Source organism: Pezoporus flaviventris, unplaced genomic scaffold (assembly GCF_033815535.1).
Source record: "Pezoporus flaviventris isolate CSIRO_AGI_PZ_B2104156 unplaced genomic scaffold, CSIRO_AGI_Pfla_v1 ptg000041l, whole genome shotgun sequence".
Lineage (NCBI taxonomy): Eukaryota > Metazoa > Chordata > Aves > Psittaciformes > Psittacidae > Pezoporus > Pezoporus flaviventris.
The window spans coordinates 13,665,456-13,685,318 of record NW_026892589.1 but is presented as its reverse complement, the minus strand read 5'-3'; the positions used below and the strand labels follow the sequence as shown (position 1 = coordinate 13,685,318).

General features: G+C 48.7%; 2 protein-coding genes across 5 annotated transcripts; one reads left to right on the top strand and one right to left on the bottom strand.

Annotated features, from left to right (window-relative positions):
• The first annotated feature begins 89 nt into the window (after positions 1–89).
• SART3 (spliceosome associated factor 3, U4/U6 recycling protein) lies at positions 90–16,875 on the top strand. 4 transcript variants are annotated; one of them, XM_061466424.1, is made up of 20 exons: positions 90–599; positions 1,429–1,555; positions 2,578–2,682; positions 3,903–4,087; positions 4,763–4,868; positions 5,569–5,693; positions 5,996–6,151; positions 7,269–7,407; positions 7,802–7,909; positions 8,288–8,365; positions 8,578–8,636; positions 9,357–9,466; positions 9,725–9,837; positions 10,227–10,303; positions 10,679–10,847; positions 11,516–11,958; positions 12,194–12,346; positions 13,034–13,221; positions 13,765–13,941; positions 16,773–16,875. In XM_061466424.1, exons 1-20 carry the CDS (start codon positions 417–419, stop codon positions 16,843–16,845), a joined length of 2,874 nt encoding a protein of 957 aa, XP_061322408.1. In that variant the 5' UTR covers positions 90–416; the 3' UTR covers positions 16,846–16,875. The 4 variants fall into 4 exon arrangements, with proteins under 4 accessions (XP_061322408.1, XP_061322409.1, XP_061322411.1 ...); XM_061466425.1 differs by lacking the exon at positions 16,773–16,875 and adding an exon at positions 16,452–16,757 and having other exon boundaries at positions 91–599; XM_061466427.1 differs by lacking the exon at positions 16,773–16,875 and having other exon boundaries at positions 92–599; positions 11,519–11,958; positions 13,765–16,757.
• On the bottom strand, positions 16,679–19,466 carry FICD (FIC domain protein adenylyltransferase). Its single transcript, XM_061466449.1, has 3 exons — positions 19,416–19,466; positions 18,707–19,042; positions 16,679–17,910 (listed from the first exon to the last, which is right to left on the bottom strand). The coding sequence occupies exons 2-3, from the start codon at positions 18,990–18,992 to the stop codon at positions 16,835–16,837; spliced, it is 1,362 nt and encodes a 453-aa protein (XP_061322433.1). The 5' UTR covers positions 18,993–19,042; positions 19,416–19,466; the 3' UTR covers positions 16,679–16,834.
• Positions 19,467–19,863: the final 397 nt, after the last annotated feature.

Sequence of the window (19,863 nt, the reverse complement as noted above, 5' to 3'; positions counted from 1 at the left end):
GCTGCCGCTAAAGCGAGCGATAAACGCAGTTTCCAGTCGCGACGCCGGTTATTATCGCGACACTGTTCCTATCGCGACATCCGGTGCATGTGCGGAGCCGCGGCGGCCACGCTCAATATGGCGGAAGAGCGGCGCCGCGCACGCTGCAGACCTTCACGGAAGCCCCTTCACTGCCAGGCCCTGAGATGGCCGCGGCGCTGCCTGCGCCTCAGCCGGGAAGATGAGGGGTCCGGCCCCGTCGGTGCTCGCTGCAGCGCGGCCCCGGTGCGGAGCCCACCGCGGGATGGTGCGGGAGGAGGTTCGGTCCTCTTCTCGCAGCGCTCGCCCGGTGGCGGGGCGCGGCGGCGGGGCAGGCGCGGCGCGGACAGCCCCGTCGCACGGCGGAGAGCGGCTGGCTGCGGAGCGAGCTGCATAAGATGGCGGCGGCGGCGGCGGGAGCTGAGGCGGTGGTGGCGGAGGAGGAGGAGGAGAAGCGGGTGCCGGAGGGTGACCCCGAGTCGGGCGGGGACTCGGAGGATGAGGGAGACTCGGACTCGTCCGCTGATGGCGAAGACGAGGAGAAGGAGAACGAGGCCGAGATCCAGCGGCTGGAGGAGCAGGTGGGGCCGGCGGCGGCGTGGGGAGGGGGCGGTGGCGGCAGCAGCGCGGCCTCCGCCCGGGCCCAGCCCTCAGCCCGGGGGAAGCGGCGCTGGGCCGGGCCGGGGCCCGGCGCTCCTCACCCGCCCGCGTTGCTACGAGAGACGCGTCCGTCCGGGCGCTGTGGGGAGGGCTCGGTTCTCGGCCTCCCCTCCTGGGGACCCGGCGGGGGCTTCGCTTTGTGGCTGCCCGCTGGGACAGTGCGGCCGTAACGGGGGAGAACCCGCGGCTGCTGCTGGGGATTGGCGCTGGGGGTTGGCGAGGAGTTTGAAGTGGAAACTGAGCCCTTTGGGGCTGTTTTTAAAGGGAAGCCGGGGAGGAGAGCCCGCGTGGGTAGCTTGTGCTCATTGAGCACCCCGTAGCTAGCTGCCCTTTGTTTGCTGTATCACCTTTAAAGCAATGAACACACATTTAACACTGTTGGAAGATGCTTTTTTAAGTTCTCCACTTATGGTTTTGTTTCTGCAGCTGGCAGCTGCTCCAGGTGCTGGCATTTGCGCTGCTGAGCGCTAACCTTTAGAGCTTAGCGCCATAAGCTGAGCTCAAGGTTAACTTTAAAGCTGTGTTAAAGTGGGAGGGGTTTGTTATAAATGCTTGCTTGTGACCTGAAAGCATCCTGCGAACAACGGTGGAGTTTGGTGCAGCTCTCTGTAGGGAGGTGTTGCACAGCCGTGATGAGATCTGTGCTTCCCAAAAGAGAGTGTGAGGTTCTGTTCCGAGTGTTTCCAGGTTTATTTGCCACGGCCATCACTCAGCAGTGCTTTTAATGTAGTATTTTCTCTTGTTCCAAAGCTCTCCATCAATGCCTTTGACTATAACTGTCACTTGGACCTGATAAAGCTGCTCCGCCAGGAGGGAGAGCTGGTGAAGCTCCGAAGAGCTCGGCAGAAGATGAGTGAACTCTTCCCACTTACCGAAGGTACAGAGCGCTTTCTGCTTGTGTTGCACCCAGTGCAGCTTTAACGTCACCTGTGCACAATGCTGGTTCAGGACTGAGATCATGTATATTAGTGTCAGGCATCAACAACATTGTTCCAGCCCGGAGAAGCCTTAAAGAGCACATTTAGGACTCTTTGAATGGTGTTAATGGCCAGCATTGAGCTTGGTCTCTGGCAGATGAAGGGTAATGGATCTGTTGCAGGGATTTGAGTTTTTGCCACCTGCACCTGCCCTGTGTCCTGCCAGGGGCTGCTGCAGTGGTGTGGGACTGGAGGGAGGGTGTTTGTGCCCATCTAGTCCAGCCTCTGCTCTGCCTGTTTGCTGGGTGCTCCTGCCAGGATGTGACCTGCTGTAGCCCCAGGACGGGCGGACATCTGCCTGTGCTGCCTCTGCTGAAGGGGTAACACACCTGTGGGATGGCAGCACTGAACCCGCTCCCCTCACTCGGTGAGCGTGCCTCGAACCCAGACAAACTCCTGCCACAAGTGAGACTGCAGTCAAGCAGCAGAGAAAACACAGTGGGGGTGGATGCTGTGGTTGTGGGCCTTGAAGTGGGCGTGTGTTTACTCCTGTATGAGACAGGGTAAATATGGCAGAGGCTGCTCTGCCCCAGTGCTTTTAGCCTTGGCGAGGGAAGGTTTCGTTCTGTGCAGGTGGAAGCTTGCAGCCTCTGAAGCCATTGACTGTTTGTTGTCAAAGCTGTGTCTCTGGCTGCCTCTTGCATTGCTGCTATGCAGCCCAAAATGCTGATAAGTTGCTGCTTGCAACTTCTGCTCTCTTTAAATGGGAGTGTGCTTGTTTAGTGCCAGTTTGAAAAGGTCTCTACCAAACTCCTCTTTTAGATGAATTGTGAGGAGTTGTGAAGGCTGAAGCTGTGCTCTGCCTTGGCTGTCTCTTCATTTTTAACTCTTACTCTAAGCTCTCTTAAGAAAAACCTCAACAAATGGATTGAAGTTGTTCTTTCTGACCGCTGGTGATGGATCCTGAACTTCTTCCTTTCAGAGATCTGGCTGGACTGGTTGAAGGATGAGATAAAAATGGCTTCTGAAAGCTCGGAGCGAGAGAAGGTTTACGAGCTCTTTGAGAGAGCTGTGAAAGACTACATCTGTAAGTTGATGAGACGCTATCAAATGTATCGTGTTGCCTTCAGGTTCGGGCTTCCTTTTCCTAGGAAAGCTTTTTCCTTCTGTTATAATGCAGAAATTGGATCAAAACCAGTGTGACGTGATGCTCGGCTTTTATGAAGCGTCAGAGTTAAGGCCAGTCAAGGGCAATGCTTTAAGTGCCACTGCAGTCCTTAAAGTCTTCTGAGCCATTGTTATGAAAGGCTTTAAATGCATATTCTGCCCTCCTCTCATCTCTCAAAGCTGCAGGTGTTACTCTGTCTCAAGCAATGCTTTCTCTGCTACCCATTAGGAATTCTTTAGCTCTTTCTTTGAGGAAAGTGAATGCTTTCAAAAGGTTCATTTCTACTCCTGTCTCTGGGTTGGTTGGCAGTGTCTTTACTGCCACTTCCACTACGTGACAGCTCTTTCAGAGCAGCTTGTAATTACTGTCTGGGAGCCAGTGTTCTCGAAGCCATGCTGTGGGACCAGCTCTGATCATCCCTGGCAAAAGCCAGGGGAGTTCGTGGTGTCTCATCTCTTTGTCAGGAGCTTAAAACTTGCACCTTAAAGCACTGAGTAACTGTGTGCTCTTTGGGGATTGTGGTGAAGCCTGAAGAAACAGAGAGGGCTTGGTACCATCCAGGTAAATCCATTGCAGACAAAACGTCACATCAGAGCACTGACAGAGCTGGCCTCAGAGTGTTGGTGGTCCTTCAGGGAGAAGGAATGAAGAGCTGAGAGGTGATATCCTCTGGCTCTGCTCTATGGATTGTCCTTGGGGGTTGGAAGGTCTTCTGGAGCCTGAGGTGTGCAATCCTAACGTCTCTTGGTTGGATGGTCTCTACTTGGGGGTCCCTGAACCTGGTTTACCCAAGGACTGCCAGAGGCAGGAGAGGTGCCAGGCAGCTGATGCTGTTGTAGCACCTCCCTCTCACCTTCATGGTTATGCTGCTAAACCAGTTGCTGAACAGGTGAGTGCTGAAGTCTAGAAAGAGAATAAGGGCCTACTTCAGTCTGAGTTGTTAGTTCCAGCTCTGCACAATGTGCTCAAGAAGAGTGAAGTTGCTGTTGGGGGTGTGTGTGTCTTGATTCATCTCTCTCTGATGCAGCTTGTGTACCAGACGTGGCATACGGGAGTCAGTAGGGGTTGGTAGCAACTGCAAGAATGACTTTCTTCAGGAAAAAAAACCCTCTTATTTTGTTTCTCCTGACTTTGTTGAGGTCCTGAAATTTGGTTGGAATACGCCCAGTATTCAATTGGTGGCATTGGCCAGGAAGGAGGGATCGAGAGAGTTCGCTCCATCTTTGAGAGGGCACTGACTGCGGTGGGGCTGCATGTGACGAAGGGCACCGCGCTGTGGGAAGCCTACCGGGAGTTTGAGAATGCCATCCTGGAAACAGCACAGGTAAGGCCAGGCTCGTGCAAGAAACACGCTGTGCTGTGGTGTCTGAAGTGGGCTGGAGCCCCCATCCTCAGTCCCCACTGAGGAAAGAGGCTGTAATGTCACACAGTTGGTTTCCCTTCAGCTGCACAAACTGGCCCTTTGGTCTGAGAAGAGTGTTGTGTGTGTTTGGTTGAGTAATGGCTTTGTGTTTAAATAAGATCATAAAACCTCATATCCAGAAGCAAAGTGCCACTCTGCTGCTTTGGCTTGAACTGACAAGAAGAGCTCTGAATTGAGCAGCTTCATTCTTAAACAGCGTTGCTGCCAGCCAGTATTTCTGCACATGGCCATGTTTATGCTTCCAGACTGTTTTCTCCTTCAGCTTTTAACTCGTTCCTTATTTCGCACTCTTGGGGGCTTTTGGCTGATAGTGTGTTATCCCTGGGACGTTTGGTTCTGCTCTCTCTGCAAAAGATACCTTTACAAGATGACCAGACTGTGAAATACGGGTTTGTACTTTCCCATGTAAGAGAGGGAAGCTAAAAGATGTCCTTGCCCACAATAGGCTGGCTGTGTGTGTTCTTCAAGAATCAAGTCATTTGGAGCCCTGATCCCCCAACTCATAACCGATACCCCATAATATTCACCAGCTCTGCCTTGAGAGAACTGATTAAACTTCAGTCCTTTTGTTTGTAGCCAGCTCCTGGCAGTGTTCCATCTCCTGAGCAGCAGCAGATGCTCTGCAGCCAGCTTGAGAAGATCCACACGCTGTTCAGGCGCCAGCTGGGGATCCCACTGTTGGGTAAGAGCTGCTGAGCTGGGGTGGAGAAGCTGCTACACTCATCCAGGCTTTAGTCCTGGTTATTCTTTCGGTAGAGCCACACAAACTCCAGCTGTAAGACTTGTATATTCTTTAATCAATGGCATTGGCCTGTCTTTAGGGCCTCTTGAATGATGCACGGATCCCTTTTGTTCAGAAATATCCTTACTCATTGAAACAGCTTCTCTGTTTCTTCAGTATGTAATTTGGGGCTGTTTGAAGTATGAGCAATGAGTATAAAACATAGGAACGAGGAATTCAGCTGTGGTGATCACTACACAAGCACCTCAGTTGGGAGTAGTACACGCTGACATCTGGATTGTTGGTATCGTGCCCTTTCTAATTCATTCTTTAAACTCCTTAAATCTCTTGCTGATTTGCTTATAGGAGAAAGTTAAATTCTTTCAGTGTGCAAATGAAGAAGTACTTAGCTTCCTTTCTTTACAGCCTTGGGAGAATCTTGCCACTTTGGTTTTCTAAATCCAAATCTGTAGCTTTAAAATATCTTGCCCTGAGGTTCTGCTGTGGTGCACTGTGTAAGGTGAGCTACCTGAACCCTGTAAGTGTTCAGTAGTGTGACAGTCAAGATTGAAAGCATAAATAAAAATACAAATATGTGTCAAACATAGATTATTTGATCCAATAAGTGCATTGCTGATGGGTTTTCATGTCTGTTCTATAGATATGGAGACTTCTTATGCTGAATATGAGGAGTGGTCAGAAGATCCAATCCCAGAAACAACAATAAAGAACTACAAGAAAGCTCTCCAGCAACTGGAGAAGTGCAAACCCTATGAAGAGGCACTGGTAATGTTTTACTTGCACTTATCTTTAAAAGCAAAGGCTTAATTGCATGGAGATGATTGCCTTTATTCCCTAAATTGTATTGTTCTAGCCACAGAGCAGCTGAATATTGCCAGGGGCTTTCAGCTGTGAGCAGTGTGAGACAAGAAGCCTCACAACTGGGTAGACTGGAAACTGTTGAATCTGTTGCTTGTGTCAGGCCACCCTAAGGTGCCCAGGAGCACCCTACTCTGAGTAATAATTGAGTTGCTTGAATTGTGCTTTGGTTTAGAGTTTAATTTTTTGTATCCCTCTTTATTTTCCAGCTGGGTGCTGAAACACCGAAGCTGGCAGAATATCAAGCATACATTGATTTTGAAATGAAAGCAGGTGATCCAGCTCGCATTCAGTTGATCTATGAGAGGGCTTTGGCTGAGAACTGCCTTGTGCCAGATCTCTGGGCACGTTACAATCAGTATTTGGTAAGGAACAAAACCCCAGATGTTTCCAGTTTCATTTCCCTGTGTGTGTGGGGGGGTGTTTGGTTTTATTTTAATCTTAGTGGCTGATAAACAAAAGGCCAAGTTTCACCTCAGTCCTGTCCCTTAGTTCCTGAAGAATTTAAAGACTGATTTTTCACTTTGCCTTTGGTTTCTTCCTGTTTCCAGTGGTGTGTTTATTGCTCGAATGAGCATTTGCTCTTTCTCCTTTAGCTGTGCAGAATTAAACTGGTTGTTTGCATCGAGGTTTGTGCTATGTGGCAGAGTTGACTGAGTGCAGCCAGCTTTACTGTGAGCCCTGGCATTGTCTTTGGTAGCTCCTCATCCAGAGGCATTGCTTCTGAGGATGTCCCTCCTTTTCTTCCAGCTTGTGTAGGCAAAGCAGTTCAGTGCTGTCTGGATCACTGGGGAGGCGCAGTTAAATTAATGACAGTGCTTGTTTGAGGGATGCCAGTGCTCATGAATGGTTTATGGTGGAGAACAAAACCTCATTTACCAAGAAGCTGAAGCAAGCCCAGATGTTCAGTGTATTTACATGTGGGTTGGCTAATGCAGTTTGAGAATCATGCTGAACTCGAGAGGCAGGGCTTTACATATGGACAGAAGGTTGAGCTGTTAGATCAGTGTAACTTGCTACAGGAGGCTTATCTAGGCTAAGTTGCTCTGTTGTCTCTATCTTACCAGCTTGAGACAGCAGGTTGTGGGTGGCTGAAGCAGGCTATGTGTGCACCCTCCTTGTTTTGTATCCTTTCCTCTCCTCCTAATGTATGAAGAGCAGTTGGAAATTTACTCGGTGCCTTTGTTATATTTATCTCATTGGCAGAAAATACCTAAACTGGCTTGGCTAAAGCAGATGGTTAGGTATTGCAGACTGACGTGGCATGGAGTTGTTGGTTGCGTTGTTCCTGACCATATCCTTTCTGATTTGAAGGTCTTCACTGAGACTGTAGGAGTATAGACTTTAAAATACCCATCCTGTCTTAGCTTTTCGAATGTAAAAGTACTTTTTTAAGGTGTTCCTCTTCATAATCTGGTATTTTGCCTTGGATGGTCTCTCTGGCTAACAGGAACATAAAACTTTGTTGTATGGTTATTCCAGGACCGGCAGCTGAAGGTGAAGGAGTTGGTCTTGTCCGCTCATGACCGCGCTGTTAGGAACTGTCCCTGGACGGTGGGGCTGTGGATTAGGTATCTTCTGGCGATGGAGAGGCACAGAGTTGATCACAGCATTATTTCTGGTAAAGAAAGGCCATCTCAGCAAACCTTCTCTCCAGTACAGACCTGCTTTCTGCACCCTGAATAACGTCTGACAGATGGTGGCTTGCAGAACACTGTAGGATTTGTTTTCATCCTGCTGCAGCAGTCTTAAAGCTGATGAAATGTGCAGCATCGTGTTCCTAGGGCAGAGCTGCTGCTGTTGAGCAGCCTCACTTCTGAGCAAGCAATGAACAACTTCAGTAACATTCATGCAAACTGGCTTGTAAATCCCCTTCCTAAACCCATTTACCATATGCAGGACTTACTGTATTTTCCTGTCTCCAGATACACAATTGCTGTACATTGTAGCTTGCTAATTTTGTCAGTATCTGGAAAATAAATGTGTTTGTATTTTTTTTCCCCATTTTCTTTCAGAAATGTTTGAAAAAGCTCTGAATGCAGGTTTTATTCAGGCAACGGACTATGTAGAAATCTGGCAGGCGTATCTTGATTACCTGAGAAGAAGGGTGGATTTCACACAAGGTACCTATGATATAGGTGTGAATAAATGTTTAATCTCTTTCCTAGGTATCTCCCTGGTATTGTTAAAGAATGGAACAGCGTTTTGGTAGTTCACATCTTTCACAAAACCCCTTTTCTGGCCAGTTAGTGTCTCTAAAATATATGAACTCAGTGGGTTTAAAGCAGCTCTCGCTGACAGAATAGATTGTGCTGCTGCAAAAATGCTCTCCCTTATGTTTTAGGTGCTTGATGTCTTTTTATTATGCATGTAGTGAGTTTTACTGAAGTGGTAACGTTTAGGTTCCCCTTTAAAATCATTGTGGGTGATAAGGAAGAGGTTTTAGTGATGGGAGATGAAAGAATTGCCTTAAAATAATTGGATTTTCTTTCTTTCTAAAGACTCGAGTAAGGAACTGGAAGAGCTGCGGTCTGCATTTGCCCGTGCTGTGGAGTATTTGAAACAAGAAGTAGAAGAGAGTAAGTAAAATCATCCAGTACATTGTTTTCTCTTCTTGTTCAAGAATGATTTTAATGAGACCAGTTCTTCCCATGATGTTTAACTTGTCCTCAAGTGTCTCAAACACTTTAAGAAGTCTACAGATACACATCTCGTGTACAACGTAGAAGTTGTTTAATGAACACCCTATTTCCAAGAGCCCTTCACAAGCAGTTCTTGGTTTTATTCCCAGGATTCAGTGAAAGCGGTGATCCATCCTGCACCATCATGCAGAACTGGGCAAGAATTGAGGTGAGGTTTCCATCTGCTCTATTTAAATTGCTAGGCTAGAGGAAATGGGTCCTTTTAAGGCTCCAACCACAGAATGCAAACCTCTTGTACTTCGGCGTTTTGTCTGGGTGACTTCAGTGAGTGAATCTCTCTTCTTCCACTCCTGTGCCTGGACTGATCAAGCCCATAGTGTAGCTTCACGCTTGAAGAACAACATCCCAGGAAGGAAAGGGCATTCTCTTTGAGAAGGTTGTCAGGACTGTTAGTGTGCTGATGCTGCTGTGACTGCAGTGTGGTACAAAAGTGTGTGAGTACCTTGGTTAGCGGGCTGGCCACACCGGCTTGGAACTGAGCACTGGGGCTGTAAGCTGCCTGGAATCCTGCCTGATTTATTGCTGTCTACATCAGCTAGATTCAGACTAGTACAGATATCAATGTGCTGGTGCAGTCACTGCCTGTGAGTGGATGTTTTATTTCCTTCCTTTGCCACAGACCCAAACAGATCAGGATAAGTCCTGTTACCTTCGTGCTGGAACGTCTTGGGACATAACACATGGGGTGGATTGCAAAGTCTCGGGCATTGCAATCCTCCTGGACAGTGTGTACCTGGATCTGAATGAATGACTTTCCCTTTCTATCTGTAGTGTTTTCTTGTTCTGGAGGTGGAGGGAAGGCAGGGGGGAAATGGTGCCAAATAAATAATGGGAAATCATACCGAATGCTTCGGATGTTGTGTTTCAGGCTCGCTTGTGTAACAACATGCAGAAAGCCAGAGAACTCTGGGACAACATTATGACTAAAGGAAATGCCAAATATGCTAACATGTGGCTGGAGTATTATAACCTAGAAAGGTAAGAGTTTGGCTGGCTGGGAGAGTTTGTTAGCATTTTAGTTTGCTCATCTGTGTAAGACAAGACTTGGATACTTCACATGGGTTTATATATGCTTTTATGGTTCTTGCAGCAGCTCTGCAGTATATTTTATACCTATTACAGCAATAATGCATAGAAGGGAGGAAAACACTTGTGCAGAGTGTAGTTAACTGTCCTGCCTTGTGATCTGCATGTGGACCATTGGCTCCTTATTGCTGTGGTGTTTTCCTCCTGCAGAGCTCATGGCGATACTCAGCACTGCAGGAAGGCCTTGCATCGAGCTGTGCAATGCACCAGTGACTATCCAGAGCACGTCTGTGAGGTGCTGCTCACGCTGGAGCGAATAGAAGGTAACTGTAACTGTGCATCATCTGGTTCCTGTACAACGAGAGAGAGTGAATTCTGATCCAGAGCTTTGTGTTCTGGTGAAGGCTTCCTTTCTTTTCACTACTGTAGTATACACAAGCGGCTCTCCTCTTTCTTTTTCTTCCTTTCTGGCCTGGCTTACAGCCTGCTGGGTTTTTCCATGCCTTTTGGGAGTGTCAGATTGTACATGAGAGATCTCTGCTCTGCTTGGGTTTTCTTCTCTTTGAAGGCTCCTCATTAGAGTTAGAATTTTCATGTGCAGTGGTTAATATTAACAAATTCCATGAACTCATTGACTGTTATTTTTCCAGAACTGTATTTTCAAATTAAGGGAAAGCTAAATACAAGGCCTTTTTTTTTCCCTGTCCATTAGGAACTCTGGAAGACTGGGATGCAGCTGTTCAGAAAACAGAGAACAGACTAGCTCGAGTCAATGAACAAAGAGCAAAGGTCAGAACTTTCTGAGCTACCTGAGCAATTTATAGGCAATAGCTATGTTAAGATCATGCTTGTCTGAATGTCAGATCTCTAATGCTGGTTCCCATGGATAGACCTGAACTGTCTTAAAGCCTTGGAGCTATTGGGTTTAGTTTAAAAACCATGGTTCACCTCTTCTGATGCCTTTTATCTTTCACCTTTCGACCCTTGGATAGCCACAAGAGTAACGTGCGCTCCGGGGAAGCTCTTAGGGCAAACAGTTGATGTGCTTTAAATGTTGGTGCTGTTAGTGCTGTGGTTAATGGAGCTGAGGAGAAACCCTCCAGGTTGAGTACTCTGGAAGATGCTTTGCTGTCACTGGAAAAACAATGTCTTGTGTGCTTGTAGGCTGCTGAGAAAGAAGCTGCTCTGGCAAAGCTGGAGGAGGAGAAAGCTGAGCAGCGAAAGCAGGCTCGGGCAGAAAAGAAAGCTTCCAAAAAGGCTAAAAAAGCCAGGACTGGGGACAAACGCAAAGCAGATGATGATGACGAGGGTGAATGGGGACAAGAGGAAGAAGGTAACAAAGATAAAGTCAAACTTCAGACCTTTGGCAATGGCGTTATTGGTTGTCTCCCTTCTGTTAGTGGCATCGCTGGTATCTTCACAGAGCTGCTGTCTGTTCAGGGTCTCTTTCCCCTGGGAGGTCTTTGTTGTGGGAATGAAATGACAGCAAGGCTAAACGGCTTCCGAGCAGCAGAAGTACATGTTTATAAGGACTTGCAGAGGTTTAGGTTTTTATTACTTCAGAGAAATACTGTACCTTAAAGTCATTTTCCTGACTCATATGCTGCCGAGGCGTGTGTCTAAATTGGATTATTCAGTATTGGAGCAGCCTCTTGGAAGGTGGTAACAGAAGATTTTAAGAGGTTCCTGCCCCGGGAGTTCTTGATTTTAGGTTTTCTTCTTACTTAAATAACAGTAACCCCATTAGATGAAGTGGAATGATGTGAATCAGTAGTTGCAACTGACAGAGAAAAGGAAAGTATTCTTTTTGCTTTCATTTAATGGTCAAATAACCTCTTGTTACTCATCACTAAAAACCCGAGGGAGGTTTCTGTTTGTGTCTGTGAGACCTGTGACTGTATTTTGTGCCATTTTCAGACTCCACAGTGGTAACAGAGGACAGCTTAATTGCAATGAAATGGTGTAATTCTTACTAGTAAGGCTTTCAATGTCATTCATCAGCAGAGCAGCCCAGCAAGAGACACAAGGGTGATGGTTTACTTGAAGAAGACATGGAGGTGGAAATGGGACTGTTTGGGAGAAGTGGACCTGAGAAGCCAGATCGCCCAGCAAACCAGAAGGAAAAGGCAACCACCAGTCGCAAGGACATCCCCAAGGTCTTACATGACAGCAGTAAGGATAACGTAACCGTCTTTGTCAGCAACCTCTCCTACAACATGGCAGAGCCAGAGGTGAAACTGAAAGAGCTCTTTGAGAGCTGTGGGGAGGTGGCAGAAATCCGTCCGGTGTTCAGCAACAAGGGGATGTTCCGAGGCTATTGCTACGTGGAATTCAAGGAGGAGAAATCTGCTCTCCAGGCCCTTGCCTTGGATCGTCAAGCTGTGGAGGGGAGACCCATGTTTGTGTCTCCGTGTGTTGACAAGAACAAGCATCCAGACTTCAAGGTAGACTTCTAGTCTTTCAAGTAATAGGTTGAACTTTGGGCCTGTTGCGTGTGGTGAACTCGTGTTGTGCTGGTTTGGAATGGTAATGTGAGAATTTGGCAGTAAAACTGTTTCCTGGGAATTTTTGGTTCTTAGGTTCCTTTGCCATAAACCAGGATTGGCATTACTTTTTGGGGGTGTGATTGAAATCATTGGAGTCTTTGGTTTGCAAACTAAGAGCCTCCTCCTTTCCTAGGTGTTCAGGTACAGCACTACCCTGGAGAAACACAAACTGTTTATATCTGGTTTGCCATTTTCCTGCACTAAGGAAGAGCTGGAAGATGTGTGTAAAGCCCATGGGAATGTGAAAGACATTCGGCTGGTCACCAACCGAGCAGGCAAACCCAAGGTAGGCTTCCTCAATGCTCTCCTAATGTAAGAAATCCTTCAGAAAGAATCTTGTTGTGAAGTCTTTAGTCAGTAGTAAGTTATTGGTAAGCCTGCAGAGAACTTGTTTCTAAATAACTGGCTGCATTCACCTGGTGTAACTGATTCCCCTCCTCCCTCCTTCAGTGCCTTGAGGCTATTGTTCATACCATCTGCTACAGCAATAGATTTGCCAGTGAGAAATGAGCTGTGTCTCTCTGACAGGGATAAATGAGTCCTTGTGAAATAAGAGACTCTAAACCAGTGGCTGCTCTGCCAAAACTCCACCTCGGCCGTGTCTGTTGGGCACTTCTAGTGGGTGCTGTGCTGGTGAGACTGTGCATGTGTTCTTTCATGTATTTTCTAGCTCCTGGCAGTATCTCAGGTACAGTTCCTGTTGTGTGCACACCTTGTCACAAGTGCTCCTGTGTGTACCCTGAGCCTTGCAGGCCACATTCTGAGCTTAGTTTGAGTTGGGATTCTGTCTAAACCACAAATAAATGTGCTTTGGATGTTATAATCTGATTCATTTCCTGTGAAACTCATGAATGAGAGTCAGTAAGTGTAGGTTGTAGGTAAGAACTCTTAGGGTTCAGCCACGTTTAGGTCCGCTTGACCAAATGCAGAGAAAGCAGCACTAAACCTAACGTAGGGAATCCCTTTTATTTAGGGCCTGGCCTATGTGGAATATGAAAACGAAGCTCAGGCCTCGCAGGCCGTGCTGAAAATGGATGGCCTGACAGTCAAGGAGCACGTCATCAAGGTGATGATCAGTAACCCCCCCCTCCGAAAGCTGCCGGACAAGGCTGAGGCAGGCAGAGCCTCCCAGTTCGCGGTGCCGCGCCAGGTCTATGGAGCGTAAGTACTGGGAAGACTGGGTGTCTTTACGTGCTAGAATATAGGCATTTAATGTGGAACAGGGAAGAACATTTAAAAGGTGCTGAACCATCAAAAACTGGGCTGCTGGATTGATGGAGGAAGGTGGATTTTTCTTCCTTATCAGTAGAAACAGGTCTGTTGTGACTGAGAGTATCAGGCATTGGACATGTTTGTGCCTTAGTACTAATAACCTCCATGTCTTCTTGTCCTGGAGAACCAGCCATTGCTCACAGTGAGCATTCTGGTTGCTCTTCCACCTTTCAGGGCACTCCCACTGCTTAGTGTTGTGTTGGATTCAGTTTCTGGGAGCTGCTGGGCTGTTGTTTTACGCCAGAACTTGGGTATCCTGTTTCAAAGTGCACCCATTGAAAGCTTTGCACTGCTTATTACTGAAACCATAGACGGGAGTAGTATTTAAGAGCGTTCCTCGTAGCGAACAAAGTCCTTTTTTGTTTCCCCAAGTTAAACCAGTACCTTCCAAGAGCACTGGGATTCCTTTAAGTGTCCCTTTTTGCTCTGCAGGCGAGGGAAGGGAAGGACACAGCTTTCCATGGTGCCTCGTGCGTTGCAGCGCCAGAGTAATCCTGTGGCTAAGGCTGAGAACGGGATGGTCCAGAACTCACCAGCAGCTTCCTCCGCCCTCCCCGAGGAGCCGAAGAAGATGTCCAATGCTGACTTTGCCAAGATGCTACTGAAAAAGTGAGCAAAAAGTCTGCAATCAGCGGGTCTGGTAAAATGTGAAATGCCTTTATGGAAGCCATGTTGTGTCCTTACGCTAGCGAGGAGAGAACACCAGTCACAATCACTTGTAAATACTGTTCTGGACTCCTGCATTCATGAAGACCAGTGTAGGATGGTACAAATCCAGGTTTTTTTTCCTCTGTTTGTAAGAGCAAAGAGTTTATGCTATGTTCTGGTAAAATGGCATTATATGATTCCTCATATTGAGGGTAACGAGGGGGGAAGTGTTTCCTGTACAGGTCGGATGCCACGTCGAGTTTCAGGAATGCTTTACGGCTGTCTCTTTCGTTAAGGAACGAGATGCAATGTGAAAGCTTAGTGCTAACCTTGTCAGGCTCCACTGGTCAGCTCCGATTGTGATTGCAGTCATTCTCTCTGCCAACAAACCCATTTGCCACCCAAACACACACTCGCAGGGACATTCATCTCCTTCCATTAAGCGTGAGATGCAGACGCTCGTTAACTTCACCACAATGGCCTATTTTAGTATTGGGAGAGTTTCTATACATGTGTGTATATGTATATACACCAATACACATCTCTCTGTCTTCAGTTAATGTTCTGTTCCAGTTGCCCTGTTTTTTATATTGTGTATTTGTAAAAGACATTCAGATTCATGGTTTGAAGTAATCCTTAGAGCTGGTAACTTTTGTTTCCCATAAGCTGTATGTGCTCTTGCTAAGGACCATTTTCTTTTTTGGGGGTTGTTTTTGCTAGCTAGTTCATCAAGTCTTTTGCAGGTGGTTTCTGTATGGTTTTGTACAAATGTGAAGTGCAAGCTGACCTTTCCTGGTTTATTAAACTCAAGTTCTCAAAGGTTTTCTATAAATACTGTTGCTTTTGTTTAAATGTGGGTGTTGGAATTGCACTTATCCTCTGGCAGCTGGGTAATGCTGATGTACCTCGCCTCAGGTGCACTGAGAGCCACAGTGTCACTTACCTTGCCCTAAATAGCTCACTCCATCTCCTATGAATAGCCTGAAACCACTTTAGTCTGGTACATGAGCTTGGGTAGAAATATTGCTGCTTGGCAACTGAACCCGCTGCTGGCTCTGGAAGTCAGCACAGGCAGGGCTTGAGTGTGAGGGGGGCCTCAGTGCCAAGTTCACTTGTACAACACGAGCACTGCTGCAAATAAACACTTATTTTCAGTGCTTATGTTCTGTGATGCTTTACTTTGGATCGATGAGTCTGCTTTGTAGCTTTGAGCCATGGAAGGGTGGCAGTGGTGGTGATGGAGCAGCTTGGGCATGCCAGCCAGCTCTGGACTGCTGATACAGCTTAGAAAGGCTTAATAACGCTTTGGTATGAAGCTTTGGGTGGGGATGCTAAGGCTGGGCTTGCCCTCAGGGCAGGTATGTACACAGTCTTAGTGAGGAATTTGGTTTCCTTTAGCTGCTGGGGCTGGACTTGCTGCTTCAGAGCCCTCTGTTACACCCCAGGCCACAGCTGTATGTGGCTGTGGAGCCAGGATGTATGCACCCTGTTACTTGCTACTCCACAAGCTGAGCTGTGACCTCTTCTTAGTTCAGAGCAGCAGAAAAGCACCTTGAGCCTGTTCCAAACAAAAGACTTTAATATTAAAATAGTTTAATAATCTGTTACTAAAATAACATTGCATTTCCTCCCCCCCAACACCCCCCGAGCTCTAAAGTGCAGATTCTCTTTGTACTCAAAAATAAGGATACTTACACTACAAAAATAAGCATACTTTGTAAGGACAGAGCAGCCTTCCTCATTCATTTATTGTTTGCTTTCCCTGGCAGCAGTGGCTGGTACATAAGCATGGAGCGGTGCTGTAGTAGACAGGTAACTCCCAGTCTATTGAATGTAAAAGCTGTAACCTGGCTACCTTGCAGGGAAGGAAGTGGGAAGGGATGAAGCCTAACACTGGCCAGGGACAGTCTTATGCTGTTTGTCAAAGGGGTTTAGCTTAAAGGCTTTCTAAACTGGATTGAATCCCAGGGTTTCTGAACTTAAGGGTGTTGGGATCAGGTGTGCTGCTGCAGAGCTGGCAGGCAGGGGTGGAGGGAGCTGTTCTGGGTCAGGCTCTGGGTGCTTTGACCTTAAAAACAAAGATAAAGTGCACTTTTTGGTACTGCACAGCAGCTTCCAGGACCTGCATGAACTGCCACTGCAGCACAGGGAGGCCTCGTGTGTTCCTGATGCATTTGTCATAGGTGATGTTATTACTAGTAACTAATGGTGCAGATTGAAGGGACTTCAGGTTTTCGGCAACTTTTCTATGCCCATTCTCACCAGATCAGCACCACTGACAGAGGTTGTGTAGAACAACCTCTTCTGCCTGCAGCTTTGTAGAAGCTCGCTCCAAGCCCTGAAGTGAAATGTGTAAGGATACAGATCCTTGCAGTCCCCAGGGATCCTGCTGGGTGACGTGGGGCTGAGGCAAGGCCTTGGAGCACCTCGCAGCTCCCTGATGTAAGTCAGCATTTCTTCTCTTGTGCCAGCCACGTCATCTGTAATCCTAAACCAAATGCTTCCCACTTGTACAAAGGCAACTGCAAGTAACCCAGGTGAAGGGCTGTGATTGGAGCAGCTGCTCAAAGCTTAAACTTAAGGAGAAAGTAAATTCCACTTCAGCTTGTGGAGCCCCTCACATCCCTCTCCCCACCTCCTTCCAGTAGCACAAGCAAGTTCTAGTACACAGGTCACCATCAACAGTTCATATTTCAGCTTGGCATAATGTATATAAATAAATTATATTAATTTAACCCAATGTAAGACACTTTAAATAAACAAAATGCTAAAGAGTGGCACCTCCTGTCCAGTTATTTCCCAGCAGGAATACCGAGTGCCTCGGTGTTCAGTGGCTCTGCAATGTCCACAACCCTCAAGTCTTGACGGGGATGGTTTGTTTGCATCCAGCAGCGCTGCCATCTGCCTCAGGTAAGCCCACGGAGTACTCTGTGGTGGCAATGAGCAGCATGTCCAGGGTTGTCTCAGTACACTTTGCAATGAAGCGTATGAAAGGCCTCACATCGCCCTCGTTGGCCACTTCCAGGACGTGATAATACTCGGCCCGTTGCTCCTTGCGGATGGTGATGGGGGGGTAACCCGCCTGCATCAGGATGAGGTTCATCAGCAGGCGCGAGGTCCTCCCGTTGCCATCTGTAAATGGATGGATATAAACCAACTTGTAGTGGGCTAAAGCAGCGAATTCCACAGGGTGCAAGCTCATGGCATCTTCCGAGTTCAGCCACTGCACGAACTCCTCCATCTGCTTCTCGACATCCCGGGGATGGGGTGGGATGTGATGCCCTACAAACACATGCGTAGTCCTGAAGCGCCCTGCCTCCAGCGGGTCAGCATAGCCCAGCACCCTCCGGTGGATCTCCAGGATGTCACTGGTGGTGACTGAGCCGATCCGGGACACCAGGGTGGTGTTGACATACTTGAGAGCTGCGTGCATCCCGATCACCTCGTTCTGCTCCACTAAGCTCTTCCCAGGAACGGCGTATCTGGTCTCAATGATGTGCCGGATTTCGGCCAGCGTCAGAGTGTTGCCTTCAATAGCAACCGTGTGGTAGATGTGGTGGTAGTAGGACTCCTCCATCACCCTGCGCAGGGCGGAATTGCCTTTGGGAATTGCCATCACCTTCTTCACCTTGCTGTCGATAATGCTGAAATACCTCTGGTCAATCTCTTCCACCAAAGGGAGCGTCCGGTCCCGATGGATCAAAGCCTTCTCGTTGAAGGGGGAAATGGTGAGTGCTTTGGAGTACAAGTAATCGGCTTGAAGAATGTCTTTTTCCTCTTCAGAAAAGATCCCAAACTCAGTCAGGGCATCCACATAATCAGGGTCCATTTTGAGGGCATACACAAAGAGTTTGTGGGCTTTCTCCCGCTTGCCTTGGCGCTTCATTTCCAGGGCTTGGTTCAGAGCTGCTCTAGCTTCCAACTTCACCTCTGCAACACAAGAGCAGTCAGATAACAGGGCACTGAGGTTACTGGAAACTTCAGGACCGTCACTGCTAAATAACTAGTCTAAAGGAGAACTTGCATTGCAGCCTCTGCTAGGTTACAAGCACAGAGGCTTATTTATGCCACAGTGTGGCAGCCGAGCTGTTCCCAGCAGGAAGCGTGGCGGGATCTGTCAGCACCATGGCTCACGCTGGCCACAGGCCTGTTGCGTCCCAGCAGAACTCGCTTTGGCCACCAGGCTGCTGTGTATGGGAGGACACAGAGCCTCAAGTACACTCGTGGATAATTAGCACCTGTTCTCCTGCTAGAAGCACAGCCCACAGCTGCTGACAGCGCTTCTGCTTCTTCACTGACTATCGAACATCTTCCCAGCTTTCATGTGAACGGAGATACAGTGCTGGAATCGTTACCGTTCCTCTGAATGTTCCCCAAATTAATATCCCAGCCACTAAAGGCAACGACCACAGCCTGTCATTGCTAGAAAAGCTGTTCTGTGATTCCCAGGATGTCAGGATTAAGGCTGTATATCCCAAGTAACTGTGTATTAAACCAATCACTAGGTTTCCCAATTACCTTCACAGAACTTAACAGTATTAAAAGCATGAGGAAAACCTGAGAGGCAAAGCAGCACCAAGAGAAGGCTGGTGCTGGCCTCTGGGCTGTTCACAGCCAATGTTAATCTGCAGCTGGGCACTGAGCATTCAGTACTATTACGGGGTGGGGGGATTGATCTGTAGTGGTTGTCACTATACAGCAGCTCTATCCCCCAGGATGCTCTTACCTGGGGAGGCTTTGCCTTTCAGCACCAGCAGCTCCAGCCCGTTGGAGGCCACGCTGAGCTCTGTGGTGTGCCCCGTGTACCGGGTGAGCCCTGAAGAGCCAGCGCCCAGTTTACCCTTCAGGAAGGAGAGCCCCTGGAGCACTGCGTGGCACTGGTCCTCCACAGCTGGCAGCAGCAGCACCAGGAGCAAGCCCAGGAGCAGCGCCAGCACTGCTGCCCACCTGATGCGGGCCCACAGCGTCACCCATTGCAGCTTGGGATCCGTTGCCATAGACATCAGGTTCATCCTGCTTCCAGCACAGACCTGAGGAGCATCTCCTTCCCCTCCGCTCCCACCTGGGGACAGAAACAGCTTTAGCCTGAGCTATCATGGGGCAGGACATGCCGGGCTTGACCATCTATCCCCTGGGGCGGTGTCGCAGCTGTTGGGGTTATCCCCCTCTCCCTGCACCTCCAAACAAGGCAGGGCAGTATCCACCATAACGTGGGTCCTTATGGGACCTACGCTTTACCGTAGCAGCATGGGGAGATGCTGACACCCACAAGCAGGGTGGGCGCCGGGCTCTGAAGAAGGAAGGGGCTCTATCCTGCACAGCGGCCCTTTTGCCCCTTCTCTAGGGGGCCCGAACCCCCTCCCGGTGCTGGGGTCTCTCCCCATGCCCCCATCTTCCCGTTCCCCCTCACCCTTCGGCCCCAGTCCTCGCCTCACCTCAGGCCGGGTCCACCATCACCTCCACCGCCGGTTAAAGTAACCCCACCCGCCCAAGCCCCGCCCTCCGCGCCCTACCATTGGCTGCATCGCCTCACTGCTCCTCTTCTATTGGCCCTCGCAGCTGACACTCTTCTGCGTTCCTCCCTTCTTCCTGCCCTCCGCTTCCCGCAGCGTCTTCCGCGTAACGCCACGCCTCCAGCATGGGAGAGGCTCGTGGAGGCTGACAATTGGCCAGTGGACACGTCAATCATATGAGAACAACCAATCATAAGGCGAGATGGCGAGAGGGCGGGCACACGCGCTGTATTAGGGCTGGGCGTCCGCCTGCAGGTTGCTAGGTGACGGTTGCGGTGCAACGGGGCGCTCCGCCGGGCTCCCCTCGGCTCCCTTCGGGCTCCCCTCGGCTCCCTTCGGGCTCCCCTCGGGCTCCGCCGGGCTCCCTTCG